Source organism: Piliocolobus tephrosceles, chromosome 1 (genome assembly GCF_002776525.5).
Source record: "Piliocolobus tephrosceles isolate RC106 chromosome 1, ASM277652v3, whole genome shotgun sequence".
NCBI classification, from domain to species: Eukaryota; Metazoa; Chordata; class Mammalia; order Primates; family Cercopithecidae; genus Piliocolobus; species Piliocolobus tephrosceles.
Genome location: NC_045434.1, coordinates 41154242 through 41176767, shown reverse-complemented (window position 1 = coordinate 41176767; position 22526 = coordinate 41154242). Strand labels below are relative to the sequence as shown.

Sequence of the window (22526 nt, the reverse complement as noted above, 5' to 3'; positions counted from 1 at the left end):
CCAGAAAAATAGTTCTGCGTTGACATTCCCCATTATAGCATGAGACAGATGCCACCTGTTCCTGCCCAATCTGAAGGGTAAAAAATGTTTTGGTTTTGCTTGGGTTTTTTTTGTTGGTTTGTTTTCATAGTTGATTTTATTACTGAGAAGTACAATATCTGTCTGTACTTTTTTTGTCCCTTTATATTTTTTCTCTTTTGAATTGTCTGGCCATGAACTTTGTCCATTTTTCAATTGGTATGTTAGTTCTTTCCTTACAGATTTTGAAGGGTCTTTTTCATATTAGTCATATGAACTTTAGTTGTATTGCAAATATTATTCTTAGATTGACAGTTATCTTTTGACTTAGTTTATGGTGGTTTGTTTTTTGCTATGCAAAATTTTAGATTTTATATAATCACGGTTTATCACAAAGGTTTTCTTTTGGTACTGGGTTTTGTAGCATTATGAGAAAGACATTTTGCAACCTAAGATTATAAAAATACTCACTTGTATTTTTTGTAGTACTTTTACAGTTTCTTTCTTTTTTTTTTCTTGAGACAGAGTCTCGCTCTGTCACCCAGGCTGGAGTGCAGTGGCACAATCTTGGCTCACTGTAACCTCCACCTCCTGGATTCAAGCAATTCTCCTGCCTCAGCCTCCCAAGTAGCTGGGACTATAGAAGCACACTGCCACACCCGGCTAATTTTTTGTATTTTAGTAGAGACGGTGTTTCACTGTGTTGCCCAGGCTGGTTGCAAACTCCTGAGCTCAGGCAATCTGCTTACCTCAGCCTCCCAAAGTGCTGGGATTACAGGTGTGAGCCACCGCACCCAGCCTACAGTTTCTTATTTGACAGTTAAATTTTTAGATTTGTCTGAAAAATTCTGATATGAAGGGATAAATTGGGGGATTTCATTTTTAGTATTATAATCACAAATAACAGAATATCTTCAAAGAATAAGATGTGAATTGAAATGGTACCCAATTAATTGGTATATCTTTTTATTTCAGCTGCTTATGGATACGTTTATCCTATTACAATCGCTGGGGCATCATCTGTGTCTACTGCCTCTAGTCCTCTCATGGTGCTTCACTCCATACTTCTACCAATATCTCCCTCTGCATGATAAACAAGACACACACACTCATGTATACATTTATGGTTGATAAGCAAAAAATGTATTTGTTAACCTCTATGGTGCAATTTCTTTTAAACTACACTTTCAAAGAAATGAGGCACAATGTTATATTCATCATTCCTGAATCATGTCCTTTGGTCTTTTGATTTAAAAGACACATATTCAAGTACACATCTTACACAGTGCAGAAACTGGTCTAGGTCAAAACAGAGAAAGAACAAACCATAGGAACACAAATATCTTAAAATCTAAAAGAAGAGATAAGTATTTCATGGATAATTGATCACCTTTTAAGTTTAGAGAATTATACATCTACAAATAAACTGATGATGCATTCTCCTTCAGCGTAATCAGAGGAAACCAAGCAACCATTTTCAGAAATGCAAACTGCATAGGTCAGAGGTCTGTGTAACTGCAGGCTGCTAATATGATGATGAGCATACTAACTCAGCGCTTATCATGTGCCAAGTACTATGCTAAGATTTACAAATATTAATACATTTTAGTCTCACAACAGCCCTATGAAGGCAGGCAAATACTAGTTTTATTCCTCACACTACACAGATGGGAAAACCCAGGCAAAAAGAACCTCAACAATTTGCCAAGAGTACATGTTAGTGAGTAGCCGAGTCAGGATCTGAAACCAATCTGCCAGATTTTTGGTCTGTGTGCTTACCATGACATTGTATTTCAGGTCCAGAGAAAAGAGCCCTAATGACCATATTAGAATCTCCAGCCATCCTCATTTAAAAGCTGAGTCTGACCTCAAGTAGCCAGTTAACAATGACTTCTCAAAGGCTTCTGAGCAAAGGTTGGTTTGGACTTAATGTCAGTGTCTTATTCCCAAGGAGGAATCTCCCTTGGTCGAGTCAGCATCTGCCATTCTAGCCACTGTCCCACTTCTTAAGTGAACTGGGGTAGTTCTGAACTTCAGTTTCCCCTTCTATCAAGTAGGGATAATCATGATAATAATAACTATGTTTGAAAAAGCCTTATACACTGTAAAGCACGAATCCAAGTTGTAACGGTTCAGGGGCAAAATAACTAGTCACATGTAAAGTTCCAGGTGCAGAAGGCAGGAGCTGTATTAGTCTCTACGGAGGACAGCCAGGGCCTAATGAGGCCCATGGGCCAGGTAGGGGCTGCCTGGAGAGGTACTCATAGCAAGGCAGGTCCCTTCAGTTACACCAGCCAGGAGTCCAGGAAGAAGCCATTGTTTTGAATGTCTAAATTCTGTGGTGTCACTCAGGAGAAAATAACTCCAAGGGGAAGTGCAATGGGTAAAGAAACCTTCGACTTCCTCTCTTGTCACTGAGGCACGTTTTGAGAACTTCCCTCATCCCCAAGCAGGCCTTGCCTGCAGCTCCAGTCCTCTCACCTTTCACTGAATGGTGCCAGAGGGCCAGGAAGCACCCAGCACCTCTCCACTGCTACAGACAATACAAGCACTTGAAGGGGCAAGGGAGTAATTGAAGGAAACCAAAGGGACTCGGAGGGCCCTGCCGGTGCGTCCCTGCCAATGGTCTCTGAAGACTCAGGTGCTCCCTCATCTTGCAACCCAGCTGCCTGGCAGCAGGGAGTGACAAATGGTCTTATTTTCCACTTATCTCTCTAACTTTAAAAGAACAGGCTCATGATACCAGCTGGCAAGGGAAGGAAAAGTAGCACTTGGATTTTTTTTAATATAGAAAGTATAGAGCATTTCTTAACTTTCTGTCATAGAAAACGTTTCCAAGTAGAAATGTATGTTGGCTTTACCTCGGCTAGACCAAACTCGGCATGAAGGCAGCATCCAGCATGGTATCTATTTTGTGCTGGCCGAGAGGAGGAGAGTGAAGAGGTGGGGCCAGTCTATTCAGGCCCGTCTACTATTTATAACAAGTGCTTCCATGCTAATTGTGCACTTGCCTTCTTCTGGATGCTCTCTTTATTAACTATGTGTTCCTCCTCAGAACTCCAAGTGGTGGATGCCATTATTTTCTCCATATTATAGACGTGGAAACAAATACAGCTAAGTTATCTATCCAAGACAGCACAGGCAGTGGTGACGCTGGAATCAAACCCCAGCTGGTAAGACAGAATTCACAACCACTCCATTCCAGGCTCACATACATGCATGTTTCATTTTTCCTATTGAAGTGAGCGCCATCAGCATGGCCCAGGAACCGCCTAAAAGAAGGAAATAAAACTAACATTTTGTGAGCACCTTCTCTGAGTCACACACTGGGCTGAGCACTTTTACTTCAGAAGAAGGCAGTTAAAGCTGTGAGCCAAGGTCGACTGGCTTCTGTGATTCCATGAGCCCCATGTGCACTTTGAGCCATTAAGACCTTTCTCAGGCTCAGCTTAAGACATCAGGGAGCTTTCAAAGCCTAAACCCAAGAGCATATTCCTCACTTATCCTGACTTAAATTTATCAGCTTTTGTGACTACAATCTGGCCTATGACAAATCCATCAAACACTTCTCCTGCCCTTAGGGCTCTTTACCGCGTCCTATGATTCACTAAAAACTGAAAAAGGGAAAAATGATTTTCTCTCTCACCTTCGGGAAATAACAGCTTCAGAAGCCAATAGACGCTGCCCTATGCCAGCAAAAAAGTTACAGTAGAGGCAGCTAAAGTCTACCACTAAGCAGCACGGAAAGGAGCAAGGTGGCGTTGCTCTTGTTCATTGGCCAAGCTGCCTCCCAATTCTGCCTCTCTGGTGATCCCCCATGTACCCCTCTTTCCCCAGATGACCACCCCCACCAACACACAAAAGGCTGAGTGTACACCCCTAGTGCTCACTTAACGCATATCCCACCTATGGAGATTCCAAGCAGAGAATGAGGGCCACTGCCTCCATCAAACTCCTTTTCTCTTAGATCCAATAAAAACGAAAACTTGAAAGAGAAGGAAATTCTCACACTACCACTGCTACCTCTCAGTCACATAAGCCAGCACAGTGCAATAGAAACATGTGAGGTATGTGTGTACTTTTAATACTTCTAGTAGCCCCATTAGATAAAAAGAAGCAGGTGAAATTCATCTTCATATATTTTATTTAACCTGATAGATCTAAAATATATCATTTAACATGTAATCAATAACAAAATTATTAATGAGCTATTTTATATTCTTTTTTCATGTTAACTTTTCATTTAACATGAAATTTAAAAGTTCATTTTCCAAGCACATCTCAATTAGGACTAGTCATATTTCTCATGCTCAGTAGCCACATGCGGCTCATGGCTACAGTGCTGGACTGCACTGACAAACATTATTCTCTCTGTTACTGTCTCACAAACACAGGTATCTTTAATCCATCTTCACTGAATGCAATAAAAAAACTATGAGACATAAACAGTGAATTGTGACTTTGCCTCCAAGTGCTTTTAATTTCTGAATAAATCTGATGTATTTTCTCATTTAATTTTCACCATAACCTTGTGAAATAGGTCTCACAGCATTTTAGATGAGTAATAGATCGGCATAACACCATCACACACACACACACACACACAGCCACATGCACCTGTTATATACTCTCATTTAGGTATACCCAAGGATCAGAACTTAACTGAAGCCACAGAGCAATACAAAGTCCTAGTGAAAGAAAGCAGCCAAATTCTTGCTTGTTTTACTGCTGCTCAGTCTCACACCATCATTCCAGAAGAATTTACTGCAATAATCTAAGCGCCTGCAATAATCTAAGTGCCTCCATTTAAAGGGATGTTTATAAACATCAGGCCCTCTTGGGCCTCAAACCAAACTCAGCAGCAGTGCGGGCCACCTTAGTTACATGGGAGGGCTGGTTCAGTCAGTGCCCAACCTGATTCCTGAACAATCTCTCTGCCTCCAGCTCCCTGGCCATCTGGGAGCCCTCTGTCCTCTCAAGACCATGCAGTTCCTGCCTTCAGGAAGCTAACCAGCTCATAAGAGAGATTAGACATAGAAACAAATAAATCAAATAAATAAAAAGTATTCTGGGATGGCAGGAAAGAGATACCTTCTGAAGGTATTAGAGGAACCTCTGTATAAAAGTTTACATTTGGAAAACGAACAGGATTTAAAGACATGAAGTCAGGAAAAGGGGCCCGTGCCAAGCAGAGGTCGCTGTGTACTGGAGGGCCTAGAGCAGCGAAGGTGCAGGATAAGTTCACAAGGTCGCCTTGCTCAGATGACTGAAGAAGGCGATCATGAAGGAACAGAGTATAAAACAAGGCTGCACCTGTAATCCTAGCACTGTGGGAGGCCAAGGTGGGTGGGTTGCCTGAGGTCAGGAGTTCAAGACCAACCTGGCCAAAATGGTGAAACTCTGTCTCTACTAAAAAAAAACACAAAAATTAGCTGGGCGTGGTGGTGGGTGCCTGTAATCCTAGCTACTCAGGAAGCTGAGGCAAGATAATTGCTTGAACCTGGGAGATGGAGGCTGCAGTGAGCTAAGATCAAGCCACTGCACTCCAGCCTCGGTGACAGAGCAAGACTCTGTCTCAAAATACACACATACACACACACACACACACACTCACACACACTCACACAAAGGCAGCAAAGGTGGATATGAGCCATCTTCAGGTGTCTTGGATGTTAACTAAGGATTTGGGATTTATTGGCTAAGAACTAGGCACAAACAGAAAGTTCTAGAGAAGATTTAATACCAACAGAGGAGTACTTTAAAAAGCCAATCTGATAGTGGTGCCAAAAAATGAAGAAGTAAAAACAGACCAAAAACAAGCAAAGGAACAAATAGGCAATAAAGGAGGTTAACAGGAGATTCCTCCTGAGAACACTGCAGTTCTTGGGGTGATGGGCTGTGACAGCCAAAACCACAGTAGTGGTAGGAAAAGCAATGCTAGGAGAGGGTGAGATTTATAGGATCTGGAAACTAACTGCAAAAGCCAAAAGTGACTCAAGTTTAAAGCCTACATTATTCAAACAATGGAAACAGAAAAAGCGCAAAAAAGAAAGTCAATATAACCGTAAGAGTTTCTCCCCACTTGGGGGCGGGTTGCAGGAGAGCTCATGATCTCAAGTCTGACGTACTAATTTCCCTAATAAGGCCTGAATGTGTTCTATGCACCCACTTTAGTTGTCTAAGAGAATGACTGTTGAAAGAAATCCAATAAGCACTTGGCTTTCTAGAACTTGCTTAACCAGTTCATGATAACTTGAACCTGTTGGTCACTTACTTTTTGCAAGCTGGTCTTGGCAATCTGCTCAGCTGTCCTCTGAATGACCTCAGCAGATCTGCTGACCACTATTCACATCTGCCCTGACAACTGAGGGAAGGAAAATTCCAATGTGAAGATGAAACCTTCTGAAGTGAATCTGACTTCTGAAAGGTACACAGTGTGTCAGGAAGAACTTTAGATCTGAAACTTTTTATGCTTCAACACGTAAAGTGAAAGAAAATGTGTAAGTAAATATCACTGATGGAGTTCCTTGTCAATGATCTCCTAAATTTTCTGAAATCTAGGAGTCAAGATGCCCATTTAGCATTTAATTCTGCATGGTGGAACATGCAACAGAAACTCTGTCACACACATTTGTTGTGGTGGGGCTACTAAATAACCAAGACATCATGGAGCCCAAACTGCTTCAAAAAATGGAAAATACCATTTGTATAAACACATTGGGTATCAAAGCTACTGAACATGTCTTCAGAAGCTTTGAAATTAAATTAACACCTTTAGGAAAAGGATCGAATGTGTGTGTACACACACTCAGAGACACATACTTCAGAGCCGTCCCCAAAGATGCCACCCTGCACAGACTTTGTCATATCTTCAACAACATGTGGTAATAACATTTTAAAAACATTTTTAAATGTTTAGCTTTTAAAGCATAAATAAGGCCACTTTATTTGGTGAAAAATAGAGGGGTGTTTTACAAAGCAGAATATAATTGTCCAGGTTGCCAGGTTGAAATATATCCCAGTTATGGAGTTATAACTTCCTCTTGCAATGGGCATTGGTCTCCAAAGACACCTCCCAGCAATTCCTCCCCTTTCTATGGGCACATACTCAGGAGGTGGAGTGACTCTACTCCCTCAACTCTAGGCTGGTCTTATGACTTGCTTTGATCAACAGAAGGCAGCAAAAGTGGCTTTCTTGAATTTTCAAGCTCAGGTCCTAAGAGGCCTGGCAGCTTCCACTTCCTCTCTTGGAAGCCGGGCTGCAAAGTTTGGCTATCCAGCTGGAAAGAGTGGCCTTGTGGACAGAAGCCCAAATCCATCTGGGATAGTTGAGTTCAGCTGAGATCCCAGCTGTATGCAGCTGCATGACTGAGCCCAGGCGAGAACAGCAGATGAACTCTAGTCATCCCACAGAATCTTGAGAAATAAGCTGGTTATGTTTCAAGGTAATCTGGGGTATTTTACAATAAGAGATCACAGAAACAATGACTTACAAATGGTTAAAAAGTGGGCCTATCACTTATCACTCATCTGCCACCATGCGTGATCACTGCTGGATTTTGAAAACTTCTTGCAAATTAATTTAAGTGAAGAAACACAGACAAGACCTTTCCTCGTCATATTTAAAATGTGGTATTCAGTAATATCTAGGGTACTGGGACTGTCTTGACACTAGATTCTGGTAATTCTTCTCCCAGAGCCCTACAGGGCTAGAAAAAGTATCTCCCTGGATTGGTGAAGTTCTCTCCCCATTGTATTCCTGCTTTATTTAACACAATCCCACAAACTTGCTAATATTTGTGTTAGAGAGATTAACAAGATGATAGAATGCTGGAGTAAATAAAATTTCAATGTGGGTGTTGGGAGGATGAAGAAAATTTAGCAGAAGTCTTAACTGACACTTTATGGCATGAACTACATAGAGGCACAGAGAGAGCAATGACCAGGTGGGCTTGGGGTAAACTGATTTTTAGCCCCAATTCTTGACCCTCCCTGCACCTATACCTTTGCTGTAAATGCACTGTGGTCAGAGTATACTTTTTTGCCTAACTTTGGGCTCACTCATCTGACCTGCTTTGGCTAGGGTATGAGTGACAGTGTGCCAGCTCTGAGTCCAAACTCAGGAGGCACCATACGTATCACTTGCACTCTTGCCCTTCTGTGAAAGGAGATCATGCCCCCACTGGCTTGCTGGTCCCTGGAGAAAGATGAGAGATACATAGAGAAGTGCCACCACAGCTGACCCACCAATTCATAATCAAGAAAGAAACAGTTACTTTCGAATGCGACTGAGAGCTTCAGGTGTCTTATGACCAAGTACCCCCATTTTTCTAAAAGAGAGAGTTATTTATTTAATGATTTCTTCTTTTCTCTTTCCTTCTTTTCCTCTGTTCCCATTTCCTATCTAGCTCTTCAGAAATGCAATCATAACCTTTACCTTCCCTTCACCAGACACTCCCTACGCTGGAAGCTTATCTAACTATGTGCTTACTTTGAAACTCCAGAGCAGAAACTGTCTCCCACAAGGAGATTGCCTCAAGAGACAACAATCAATTTACAACCTAAAGTATGTCCCTGATGGAAGGCTCTCCCAACTGGAGTGTCTTGAGACAAAGACCACTATATAACCCAGCTCTGCTTGCGACGACGCCAGTTCCACCACCAGTAGATTAAGCAACAAAGTGAGTCACGCAGACCCCCACCTGCTCACTCCCTCCCCTGTATGCCATTCATGCCAAGTCCCCCTTTAAAAGTCATGCATTCTGCCCCAAAAGAAAAACAGTACCCTTAAAGGCAGGAGCCTGTACCTCTTCCCCCAAGCTAAGCTGTGGAATAAAGTCACTTCTTTATGCCAGACCTCACTCTTGTGAATTAGAGTCTGCAAGTGGCGAGTGACTGAACCTGAGTTTGTTACAGTCTACAGCAATAGTTGACTAACACAAAGCTCCTTTATCAGATGCTAAAATCTGCAAAATACACATGGTGCTTTAGAACAATAGAGTCTTCCTGGCTATACAAGTTGTGAAGGGATGGTTAAGCGGTCTCATTGCCAAGCAGAATGTAAGCACAACATATTGAATATCACCAAATCTTACTCTGACAATCTAAGGTTATCTTTTTAAAGACTATCATTTGGTATTCGAAGTTCTCCAATAATTTAACCCTAACTTAGTTTTCTAGCCAATTCTGTCCCATTTATAGTTTATGTTCCATTCATTAGTTCCATAAATTAGAATATTTATTATTCTTGAATAAGTCTCACATTACCTAGCTGTTCCTTTACCAGTTTAGATTGTGACAGGTTTCATTTCTTTCAGTCCTTTAAGGACAGGTTTGGATGTCATCTCTGTAAGAAATCTGCTCTGATTCTGCCGTTTAAGTCAGAGCATCTATCCCCTGACTGTTACCGTGAGGTATGTCATTTCCTCTTAGGGTATTTGGCTTATTCTGCTTCGTAACACTTTCTTATCTTCTTACAAAGTCCTAGATGGCAAGGTTTATGGATTATTTACCTCTGTAATCTCCATGGCATTTAGCAAAAGGCCTTACACAGAGGATACAAACCAATCAATACTTTTGTGCCCTCAAACTTTAAAGAATGAGGGCTGCCTACGGTGGTTCACGCCTATATCCCCGCCCTTTGGGAGGCCACGGTGGGCAGATTGCTTGAGTCCAGGAGTTTTAGACCAGCCTGGGAAACATGGCAAAACCCCATCTCTATTAAAAATATATATATAAAAAAAATTGCCAGGTGTGAGGGCACATGCCTTTAATCCCAAAGCTACTCAGGGAGCTGAGGCGAGAGGATCACTTGAGCCCAGGAGGTGAAGGCTGCAGTGAACCCTGATCGCACCACTGCACTCCAGCCTAGGCCACAGAGCAAGACTGCCTCAAACAAAAACAAAAACAAAAACAAAAAAAACCCCACAAGAAACAAACAAACAAACAAACAAGAAACAATGGGAGGCTGCAGGGCATCAGGAAACAACATGGAGAAAGAAAGGTGGACTTTGGAATCTGAGCAATCTGGATTCTAGCACTTCGTAGCTTGGTAATCTTGGACGAGTCTGTCTCTCTGTGCTCAGTACCCAAGTATGTAAAATTTGCATAGCACATATTTCACAAGATTGTTGTGAAAATTCAACATAAAAATGAATGTAAATGCCTCACAATGTTTGACATATGGTGGCGGCTCCATAAATGGTAACTCTATTATAAAAATGATAATGACATAGAACATAAGCTAGACGTTAAACAAATCCCTGATGTTAAATTATTTTCTCTTAAAAGTTAAGCATTTGAGGGTGACAGTAATGACTCTAGTTCCAATCAAGTCTTTCCGTAAAAACTGTGGTTTCAAAGACCTAGCCTGTAGTTTTATTAAAATGTTCATATATGTTACTCTTCTTCACAGTTCTCCATGCTATAGGCAGTTACCAGTAGAAGCAAATTTGTTTCAGGCAACTAATACATCTCCTTTGAACAAAATGAAACAAAGTCTTCCATCCCAAACACACAAGTCCACTTTCAACTGAGCATTAGCTCTTTCGTACCATTCCCAATTCTTCACCAGGAGACAATAACAATCATTACAATGAACCAAAAGCTAGAGATTCTAAAAGTAGTAGAATTATTTGACAGTGACTAAATGATGCAGCTACAGTTATTTACATGTAAACATTATCTCAGTGAGGTTCTACAACATATCTCAATGATGTCCCTTAATGAGTAAGAGTTGAAGTGTTTTTATAAATAAAAGTATCATGCAAATGTCAAGTAGTAGGTATTATTGTTAAAATAATTCCACAAAAACTGCTTCATCTGCCTTGCACTAATTTAAATTTTGTTTATATATCCAAATTTCACAAGAATCATCTAAGGGCCAATCTCAAGATCAGGCAAGCATAAAAGCCTCTAAGTAGCCAGGTAAGGTCAATGAGCACACTGAACTTGGTGTGCATGCAGGGAGGAAGCGTTAGCTGTGCACTGGAGGCCACAGCCTGGCTGCAGGGACAATTGCTACTCCACCCCACACTGTTGTCTCAAGGAATGAAGACCTATTGTTGCCAGCTCTTTTCAAGAAATTTGGGTTTTATTTGAAATATCCTGATTTTTAAAGGCTGCCTTGCTTTTTATTTTAAAATTCTTTAGGGAGGGGGCAAAAAAATGTATTTGTAGACCAGATGTGGCCATGGTTTGCCAATTTGTGGCCTTTGCACTAGATATCCTAAAATCATTTTGAGTCAACAGAGAGAGGTTAAAAGATGATTATTAGATTCACTGTATTTTTATTTAAAATCTGAAAATGTATAGTTCACTCTCTATTACGCTTTAAAAAAACACCTCACTCCCTCATTTATAAATCTTCACTCACTCCCCTTTTGGACTTCTGTTTTTAGTCCTACAGTTCTCCTCTACCAGGACACCCCATGGCCACTGTCCCACGTACCAATTTAAATCCTGCTGGTTCTTTGAAGCTTGATTTAAATGCTAGTTCCTGGGAAAAAACAAACAAACAAACAAACAAAAAAAAAAAACAAAAAAACCCCTCCATGTTCCTCCTCAAAGACCACTTTGTATAAATTATGATGTGGCTGATCCAAAGTAAAGATTCACATTGATTTCCAGTGGGTCTCATCACCCCTTCACCTCAGATGGTATAACCCAATAATCACTGTAATTATACACTGTCACAAAAGTGAAAGGCTTAGAAGGAATAAGATCTAATGCTCCATAACAGAATAGGTTGACTATAGTTAAAAATAATGTACTGTACATTTCCAAATAGCTCAAAGATAGGTTTTGAAATGTTCCCAACACATAGAAATGATAAATGCTCGAGGTGACAGATATCCTAAATACTCTGACTTGATCGCTACACATTCTAGGCAGGTAACAAAATATCACAAGCACCCCATAAATGTGTACAAATATTATGTACCAATAAAAAAAGTAAAAGGCCTAGAATCAATGGGTCAAGAGTCAACTTTGATAGGACTCACCGCCAAACACATCTCCATTCTGGTAGTTTTTCCCTTTCTGGGCTTCCTCTTCATTTTGAACAGTGGCAACATGCTTGGCGGAGGCACAGCCCATAGTCTCATTCGGTCAGCTTCAGCCGGGCTGAACTGTAAATCATCTCTACAGACACGGGGACATTTTTTTTTTCTTTAAACACAAAGAAAATCCACCTTGCTGCTGAGTTGGTCAAGATGTGTGCACCTGTAAGAAAAGAAAGCTAGATTAGAATAGGCGGTGACTGCAGCAAAACACAAGCCTCAGTATCTTGGTGTGCTGTGGCCTGCAGTGCACTAGAAGTCATGCACAGACCCACCCATCGATCGCACTGGTGTTGTGGTGGGCACGGAAGAACCACGTGCAGCATGGCCCATTCTCACTTGATTTCCCGCTCAGAAAGCAAGATGGAAAGGCATGTCCCTATGCAACATATGGCCGAGGAGTGAACTTTTTGAGGAGATACCAAAAATACGTATTTATTCAAATACATATTTGGGCACTACTGCTTGCCACATATGCTCTTAAAGTACCTGTAGGTTTACTAATGTTCTGAAATCTCAAAAACTGTCGAGGAAGGAGAGCACACTCGAGATCCACCTAGTTCAGGAGGCTGGGAAAAGCTCTTCATCTTCCTCATCCTACCCTGCAGGCCAGCCCTCCCAGCTCCTCAAATTTTGCCAGGAAAAGGTAGCCATCCTCCTCAGACTGGAAGATGGGCTACTTTATACATTTCTGGTTAAGGCTGTAAATAATTCAGCATTTTATTTTACCTGAGGTGACACTGTTTTGATGACAAAGGAAGGAGATGGGGCAAGGTCTTAAACTTACTTTTGTCCATTTTCTGCTTAGCTAGCCAAATGTTTTAAGGATTGGGCAGAAGATGTCAAAATATGAAGAAAAGCAACAAAGCAGTTGTCAAGCTTTTGGAGTAAACTTTGTGCCTCTACTGATCTCTCATAAAGGCTTAAAGAGTATTTACAGATACACCGCAAAGGAGATAATCTTCAAGTTGACTTAAGTGACTTTACCTTTCCCTGTCCCATCCAAGGCGGCTGCTCAAATTCTGAGTGTTTGCTATGCTCAACTTGCTCATTTTTGTTTTATTCTTTCATCATCCTAACCCAACCATTCCAGGCCTATGGATGACTTATTCCAGTCTTGTAAATGTTTCCTTTGAAACATCTCTCCTACACATTCCTTTGTTCCCATCCCTCCCACTGTAATACAGGTCCTTACCTCCTCAGAGTCCTGGCAGTACAAAGAAGGCATCAAGCCTCTTTTAATCTTCATCAGCACCCACGTCCCACTGCCCCCCGCCCATGAACAGTGGAAGTTTCTCAAGTTTCACAGATAGTGGTACTATACAGTAGCTATATGCTTTCTCTACCAAGAAGACTAGAGCTCCTAAATCCTCCTTGCTAGAGCACTAAGGACAGCTCTGGATGTAGAAATTTAATCATTTAAACCATAAAATCTCAGCAAAGAGAATTTTTCAAATTAGTATAATCTAATAAATGAACTTAGATATAAAGGCAGTGATCTTAAATTAAGCCAAGCAAATACAAATTGCAGTAAATATTGACAATGACTGTAACATTAGTCATGTCTCATATAATTCTTCAAACTATTCTCTATCACTGGTTGTGTTAAATTATTATTAGGAAGTGTAGAGTTTGTTGGTAAAGTTCTACAAACCAGGAAGATTTTTCTCCTAGATGACTAATGCTTATATCCTCCCCATACTTGATGTAACTTCATGTTAACAGGTCTTCATCTCAAAACTATATGAAATCCAGGCCTGCGGATGTGCACACACATACATACACACATACACATACACACACACACACACACACACACATCCTATTCCATTACTTAGCAGTAATGTCTTCAAGGCTACAGTATTTCTATTTGATGGTCTAGTCATACTGGTATATAGAGCTCAGGGGCCTTATGGAGAAGAGATGCTGACATTTTAAAAACTGCATGCAATACAATGTAATATGAGCTCTGATTGAAGTTTCACAGTAATCTATGGTGACGCAGAATTCAAAAAAGCAGATTAGATTATGACTGGGCAGAGGAAGGAAGTAGTATTTTTCTAGGGTATCAAAGGTTTGGTAGAAATTTACCAGGCTGAAAGGATGGTAGCATTATTCAGTTGCAAGGAACAGCCTGGGCTAAGACACTAGAATGTAGATGAGCATGGCATATTTGCGTGTGTTCATTTCAGAGGGGTCAGGTGGGGATGGGGGGCAGGGCAGAGGACTGGACTGTTGATACTTTGTGAAGGGCCTGCAGAAGGACTTGCTACCTTCATCCAACCGAATAAACTATGGGATGTCGTAAGACCACAGGCAGTCTTTCTGATCCAACTTAGAGCACACTGTGAGAAAATATTAAATTAGTTGTGTAGAGGTCCATTCTGTCAACCTGTCATAGTTTTTGAAGAAACATCAATGAAATATTAGACAAGAGGGAAAGGACAAGGGGTTCAGCTCTAAAGGTGGGAGAAGACAAGAGTCCCCTCTGTAACCCAGAGGCTGCTGTGAATTGCTGATTTTGTTTCTGTGGCCAATGCTGTTGCTGCTTCTGCTTTTGCTGTTGTTGTTATTGCTGCTGCTACTGCTGCTGTTTTGGATTCCCAGCCAGCACCTTGTCAGGGGCAGCATCCATCCCCCTACTTCCTCATCCCCAGCATCATCATGCAAGGTAACAGGTGTGGGCTCCCAGACATGATTCCTTACTGTTCAAAAAGGAAGTGTGGTAAAACCACTTCACACTTACACATACGCAGGAGAGATCAAAGTGAGAAGGGGAACCTAGGTGGCTTCCCTGCCACCTTTTCAGAATAAATTAAGTAAAAACAGGAGAGAGGGGGCAATCCTAACAAAATCAGAGTACACTGAGAAGTAAGAGACAACTCAACAATCATGCTCTTTGAGAGTCCTCTCGCTTTTCCAATTTCATGTCTACAGCCTCTTATGCTATCCAAGAAGCAACGGGAAGAACTAAAGACACGACTTATCCTTTGCTACTCGTGAAAGCAGCTACTGGTGTTTCTTCTGTGCTTTAAAAGTTGTATTTGCATAAAAAAATTTTATTTGAATTTTAAAGGTGGAAATTATTTGAAATCAAATATACTGCAGAAGGCTAACAAAAATAAGATACAAAAGAATGGCTCTGTTTTATTAAAAGAATGTCTCTGTTATTCAAGCATTGGGGTGAGGGGTAGTTTAACGAGCAGATTTGACATGATTTACACCCAATTCAAATGATGACTCAAGAAATTTCAATTTAATTACACATATTTTAAAGCACTATAGCTCAATATGAGTTCTCATCAAATTATAAATAGGTATAGATTTTGTTTCTAAAACATATGTGCTATATCATTTTACAGCAGCAATTCAAATTTAGGAGTGATGTTTTCAAGTTTCAGGACCTCATCAGGAATATATTTTAGTAATTTACCCATTTGAAGGTGATAATTATGAAGTCATTTGAGGAGCAAAAGATCTCTAATTCACAAAGTTAATCATAGATCACTGAAGAAAGTTTTTTACTATGTCATTTGGATTCTGCACATAAACACTTGTCCAATTATTCATTCATTTAATCAACAGATTTTGATTTTAAAATACTAAGTGGCAGATATGTGTTTCATAGGTATTGTGCATATAGTGGCAAACAAGGCAAGATATGTTTTTCTTCTCTATCCCTATAGAACAAGAATAATCAGAGAAGGAGATAATTAGACAGACCAGTTTTTCAGCAATGACATGCAGCTATTGCAGCTTAAATACAGGATGACAAGAGAGTTCACCTCACAGGCATTTGACTCAGCTTTGGAATGGAGCATGTCAAGAAATGTCAGGTTAGAGACCTGACCAGAGCTAAAGAAACAGGATTAAAATACCCCTGATTTGTATCTCTTTTATAGCCTGATGTAATGTCAAGGTTTCCTTTCTACTGAAAATTCTTTCACTTAATCTCAATCCAACTGAGACTTCACGTTGAGCAGACCTTCAAAATTGTATCCCTAAAGACTGCTAGAATCATCTGCTCAAAAGACGTTCCCTTCAGTTTATGCTATCCTTCACATAAACTCCAGTGGTTTCTTTTTTTAGCTTCCATTTTTTTCATTAGCTTTACTCAGCTTTTCTCTTCCAACTTCACATGCTCTATTGTTTACCTTCCTGAAACCACAGCACTTAGACAGAAGTAAGTCTGATGGTGCAAACAAGCATGCAGAGACCACGACCTGGAGCAGCTCTGAGACTTTTGTTGTCACATGTTGTTATTACCAGCATGTTACTTCTGAAGCCACAGATCACAGTGTGAGAATTAAATCAAAGCATCCCTTTGATATTTGATGGAATCATCTAAAACTAAGTCCCACTGAGGAGGATTTTTCTTTACTCTAAATGATCTATATCATAGGATTATCAGGTGCCTCTAAAAACATGAGGTCCAATTAAGTGCCCCAGGGCTTTGTGTAAACCCCTCCCGAAATGGTTGTATGTCTACATTATCTTGCCTTATGTAATTAGAAGTGCAATCCATGATACCATGAGCTAGCCTAATTGAATGCCGTCTTTACAGGACACTTTTCCTGCTTTTGATAAAATAATCAACAAATTTGTAAGCCCAACTGAAATTTTGTAAAAAATGTAAAAAATGTGTAACCATGCATGTTTAACCATGCATGTGTATCTCAAGGCGCTTCAGATATCAGAAGGGAAACTGCTGTTCCAGAACACTACATGTGACAACATGAGGAAGTTGTCTCCACGCAAATAGGTTCATTACTTTTGTATGACTACATATCACATACTACACACATGCAATACCTTTGTCCTTTTATAAGGAAAGATTATAATAGTTCTTTTCATTACCTTAGTTTTTTATAACTAGAAACGAGGTTTCATCAAAAAAAAAATCCTACTTTTATAAAATTGGGAAGGAATAAAAAAAGCAAAATCTATTTTTAAGAAAAATTAGAAAATCAGAGATACTTTAACTTTTTTTAAAAAAAGGCTATAGGAAAATATTTCTATTTACATAACATTATGTGTAATTCACTTTCCACTAATTAGTCATGGACTTTTTCATTTTGGATACAAAAGGCAAAAATATTGTAGATAAATTCCCTGTTAAGAAAGGCACTTCTAAAATATGAATTAAAAGTGATATATTCCATAAAGAAATTCTAGGCTAAAAAGAACATGAGTCTTGGAGGACTGGAGAGAAATCAAATTCTGATTGCAACAGGCACACAGAGAGCTATGAAGTCAGCAGTTAAGCAAAGAATACAGCCACATTATTAATAGATCAGGAGCAAAGTGCCCCCTTTCTTCTTCTGATTAAAAAGGCAAATCGAGACAAGGCAACAGCTAAAAACTCCTTTCTTTTATTGAAGAAACAGCTAACATCTAAGCTCCATAAAGGAAAAAAAATCTCTCTCTCTCTCTCTCTATATATATATATAAAACTAATCAGTCTATTTGCCCATCTGCTCGGCTTCACTATAATGAGTGTTAATACAGCAGCCCACCAAGCGGGAAGAAGAAAGACAACTTAAAAGTGATTTCTAATCTTGAAGCTTTGGTATCCTTGGGCTACTGTTAACACCATTTCACATTTCATTGTGAATGTTAAAAATAATACATAAAGAGATATCACATTTCACATGAGAATAATCTAGAAAAGTCAAGCCTTTCATTACCCCGCAATCGCTGGCATCACAGAACACATTCATTCCTCGACTCACACTCGTCTGATGGCATGACAATCGACAATATGCTATTAACTCCAAAGATACGAGGATTTTGGCTTCTGCCTTCTTTATGGGAAAACTCTCATGTCCGCATATAGTAATTCTACAGATGTCTCTCTCAGAAATGTAACCACAATAAGTGCTTATACAATAGGACACATTTCTGCTGGATTCAGGCAGTAAGGTGTGAGGCCAAGAAGAAGACGTGGCAAGTGGAAAGAGTGTTGTAGAGGGCATGAGAAGCCCGAGCTCTGGTCCCAGCTGCCACACACCTGCCTAAGGACCACGGCTGGGCTTCATGTATCTCAGCCTCTTTCTTAGACTCTACGATCTACTTCAACATATGTCCAAGTAGTGACATGAAGGATGAAATGACCACTTAAAAAAAAGCCATGTCTTACCACATTCAATTTATTTACACTCTTTGTTTTCGGTACTAACTCAATTAGGACATACTTGCAAGTCTGAAACCTCAAAATTTTCAGGAGGCCCTATAAGGTCTAAAGATGATCACCAATGATGTTTTGGCCTAATAGTGTTGATTTCAATTGTGTATTTGCTGGAAAAATAAACACAGCTTAGCTCCCCTATTTCTTCTTCTCTATCTTGCCTTTAATGAATGAAATTAATTTTAACAGTGTTTCTTATAGGGAGATGATTAGAAAAAGATGGTGCAATAATTGTTCTTCAGCTAAGGATTTAAGAGTGTTGCACCTTTCTCCTGCACCAGAAAACTCCTCTGTGTTACCTGTGTATGTTCACATGAGCTCATGTGTGGCTGACACCATTTCTGAGAAGGCAAGAGAAGAAAACACCAGCTCCTGATTAAAGTCACAAGTTCACAGCTGTGTGGACCCATGCAGAAGACTTACGCTGCTTCTAGATTTGCTCCTCAGTGGTCAAGGGCAATGGCAGATATTCCTGGACACTGAGCTCTCTTTCTTGTTCCTTTTATTTTGTTTTGTTTTGAGAAAGAGTCTTGCTCTGTTGCCCAGGCTGGAGTGCAGTGGCATATCTCGGTTCACTGCAACTCCACCTCCTGGATTCAAGTAAGCCTCCACAGTAGCTGGGATTACAAGTGCACACCATCATGCCCGGATCATTTTTGTATTTTTAGCAGAGATGGGATTTCGCCATGTTGGCTGGTCTCAAGCTCCTAACCTCAAGTGATCTTCCCGTCTTGGCCTCCCAAAGTGCTGGGATTTCAGGCATGAGCCACAACGCCTGGCCCTCTTCTTCTACTTCTAAGACCCAGAATACCAAAGGTAATTTGCAGGAGGTCTTTAGTTTTTGTCAAGGGGGACCTCTGCACCACTGCTTTTACAGAAAGACATCTGTGACTAGAATTTCTTGACAGATATGTTGCTGGTTCCCCATGTCACTTAGGACAAAGCCATGTGATTTCCTTGTTAGTATCTTAAAATTAATAATAGCAGCACCTGTTTTCCCTCTTTTTTTTGGCCTGTTTTGAAAATCTAAGTAGATAAGAAAATGCTTTGAATAAATACTTATATATGCAAGGTAATATTCTGCGTGTACTCTGTGATGCCAGGTGGACGACACTTCTAGTCAGACGTGGGGCTTTTCATGAGCACTGGGTGAAATCAGCTTGCCCAGAGGGCCCTGATAGCAGGCAACTTCGCTGACCTAACCCAAGCACACTCAGACTACCGACGACCAGGAACAGACAGAGAAAATGAGAGAAAACAGATGGAAAGGGAGAGATTTTTTAAAATAAATAAATAAAAACACACAAAAGTGAATGTAGAATAAGTCGAACTACTAAAAGGCACAATTTGATTTTAATCAAAGAGAGTAAGTCGTGATCCTTCCAGAATAGCCACGGAAGAACATCCTAGGCACTCCACATGTTGAAACACAGTGTAAGAAACAGACAGGATTCCTGCCCTTGGAGGACCAGCATCCAGCCAGGGCTGGATCATAAACATAATAAAGTAAAATGAAATCCCAATGACTAATGTACATTACAAGGAAACAAAGGATCAGAGATGCTCGTGAGAGTCAGAAGATATTTCAAGCTAATTAAATTAGTGCTTGCCCCAGCTTTATTTTATGCACCAAGGGATGCAGGATCATACAGCAAAATGTGCAACTCTTAGCTGACCCTCCGTAAGCATTTGCTAATGGAGAGGATAGCAAAACAGATGTCCTATCAGTCTGAGCTGCTGATCCTCCCTAACACCATAAACTACAGCAGAGAACTGTAGCTGGATTAATCTCTCAGAAACCTGCAGTTTACTTTCATGGTGCCAGATGACAAAAAAAGAGTTAATGCCACTGATCCCTTGGCCCATGCACACATCTGAAAAGCACCTGTGTTTTCATCATTGAATTGCAAGGCCTCAATTTCTACACAAATCCAGTATATTCCACATATTAATCCAGTTCAATCTCTTAGTTTACTGCTAGCATGACTTGTATCTCAGCCTTAAGCTGGTTACTGAGGTTGATGTAAGGAAATACAACAAACACACGAAAGATCATTAATTTTCTAAGCTAATCATTAGAAGCAAATGTGAGAATAGTTTTTTGTTGTTGTTGTTCATTTGTTTTGTTTTGTTTTGATTACAGAGTCTCATTCTGTCACCTAGGCTGGAATGCAGTGGCGCGATCTCGGCTCACTGCAACCTCCGCCTGCTGGGTTCAAGCAATTCTCGTGCCTTGGCCTCCTGAGTAGCTGGACTACAGGCGCATGCCACCATGCCTGGCTGATTTTTTTTGTTTTTGTTTTTGTATTTTTAGTAGAGACAGGGTTTCACCATGTTGGCCACACTGGTTTCAAACTCTTGACCTCAGGTGATTCACCCGTCTCAGCCTGCCAAAGTGCTGGGACTACAGGCATGAGCTACGGAGCCTGTCCTTTTTGTTTGTTTGTTTTGTTTTGCTTTGTTTTTGAGATGGAGTCTTGCTGTGTTGCCCAGGCTGGAGTGCAGTAGCACAATCTTGGCTCACTGCACCTCTGTCTCCTGAGTTCAAGCAATTCTCCTGCCTCAGCCTCCTGAGTAGCTGGGATTACAGGTGTGTGCCACCACATCAGGCTAATTTTTGTGTTTTTAGTAGAGATGGGGTTTCACCATGTTGTCCAGGCTAGTTTTGAACTCCTGACCTCAAGTGATCCGCCTGCCTCAGCCTTCCAAAGTGCTGGGATTACAAGCATGAGCCACCATGCCAGCCAATAATCGTTTTTTTAAAAAACAAAAAGCCTATTCATATTTTGAGTACTTGACTTGGTACTGATATTTGAATACAAATATATTTAATATTCTTGGGATTGTCAATCATTTTAATAAAGTAATGTACTATTATAATACTTTGAAAAGATCTGAATCCTACAAATTGAAAAACTGTTTCCCTTAAAATCTAAATACATATCCCTTTTCCCTTCCAAAATAACCTCCTTCCTCCTTTTTTCTCCCTCCTTAATAAAATGAATAAAATTATCCATGAGAGACTGATGTAAACTGTGACCTAAGATTCTTCTCTCCTTGTGCTCTGCCTCAGGCCACATTATTTCAGGTCTGAAGAGAGTCTGAGATGATCCAATGATTCAGAAAACCTGCTTCTATCCTGCTAGCCAGAGAGCTGCTCATGGAAATAAGCATCTCTAGAGGAAAGCCTTGACTATCCGAAAGTCTTCCTTCTGGAACTGTCAAGCTCTGTCTAGAACAGCTCAAGATCGGGAAGTTCCCTGAAAACAAAGAAAGCAAACATAAAACCCTCGTTTTTGGCGGAAGGACTAGTCTCATTCTCTTTCTCTCTCTCAATCTCTCTGTCTGTCTCTCTCTCTTACACACACACACATACACACACACACACACACACACAAAACCATAAAAGTTCTAAAGATGAAAACTACAAGAGAGAACACCCAGTATTTTGTGATTTTTGTGACTCTGGGCAAATTTTGTATCTCTGGGCAAATTATTTACTTCACAGTGCCTTGGGTACTCATTTATAAAATGATATATAACCTCATGAATTTTGAGAAGGGCAGATGAGATGATCTATGTAAAGTGTTTAGGACAGCACCTGGCACATAGTAAGCAATCAAATAATAGATAGTATTGTCATTACCATCACTGTCATCATTATTATGTGATGGAATGGTAATGAACTCTAAGACGAGAGGGGCAGGGGCAAGAGACACTAGAAAGAAGAGATGGGAAAGAAAGATGAGAGGTTAATTTTGGCAGCTTGGTGGTTTTTAGGAATTGTACCAAACATAAACAGGCAGACTGGACGCAGACAGAAAGCAGGAGACAGCAGTTCTGCAGCAGGAGAAGTACATGCTCCCTTTACAGCAGCCCTGAGCAGTGCCAAGGGTTTCTCCTGTGCTGGGGCGGGAAGGTCAGCCTCTGTGTGCCATATCCAAGTGCTCTAAAGCAAAAGGCTATGTAAAGACAAGTCAAGGTCAGTGAGCTCTCTCCTGCTTCATCACAGCCTCAATGAGCATGTAGCTCACATCTTCAAACTATACTTTTATGTGTCTGTCTCCTTCCCCAGGCAGGTTTTCAAGGCCATGACCATCTCCTCATCATTCCTTTCTGTATTCCCTCCAGCGCAATGTCAAGCTCATAGTAGGTATGCAATAAATGAATGAATGAATTTTCTTAGAAACTCCTTTTCACGAAGAGATGTGACAGCTTTAAAGGAAGGGAGTACCCATCTCAGCCCCATGTCCGGGTCACCT

The 22526-nt window shown here is 40.5% G+C and overlaps 1 protein-coding gene across 1 annotated transcript in view; it reads right to left on the bottom strand.

The window, feature by feature from the left end:
* Positions 1 to 22526, bottom strand: part of C1H1orf21 (chromosome 1 C1orf21 homolog) — a 246586-nt gene that overhangs the window by 141163 nt on the left and 82897 nt on the right. Inside the window, exon 2 of the mRNA XM_023203458.3 lies at positions 12021 to 12240. Within this exon, the coding sequence (XP_023059226.1) occupies positions 12021 to 12114 (94 nt within the window). The 5' untranslated portion in view covers positions 12115 to 12240. The remainder of the gene's footprint in view (positions 1 to 12020; positions 12241 to 22526) is intronic.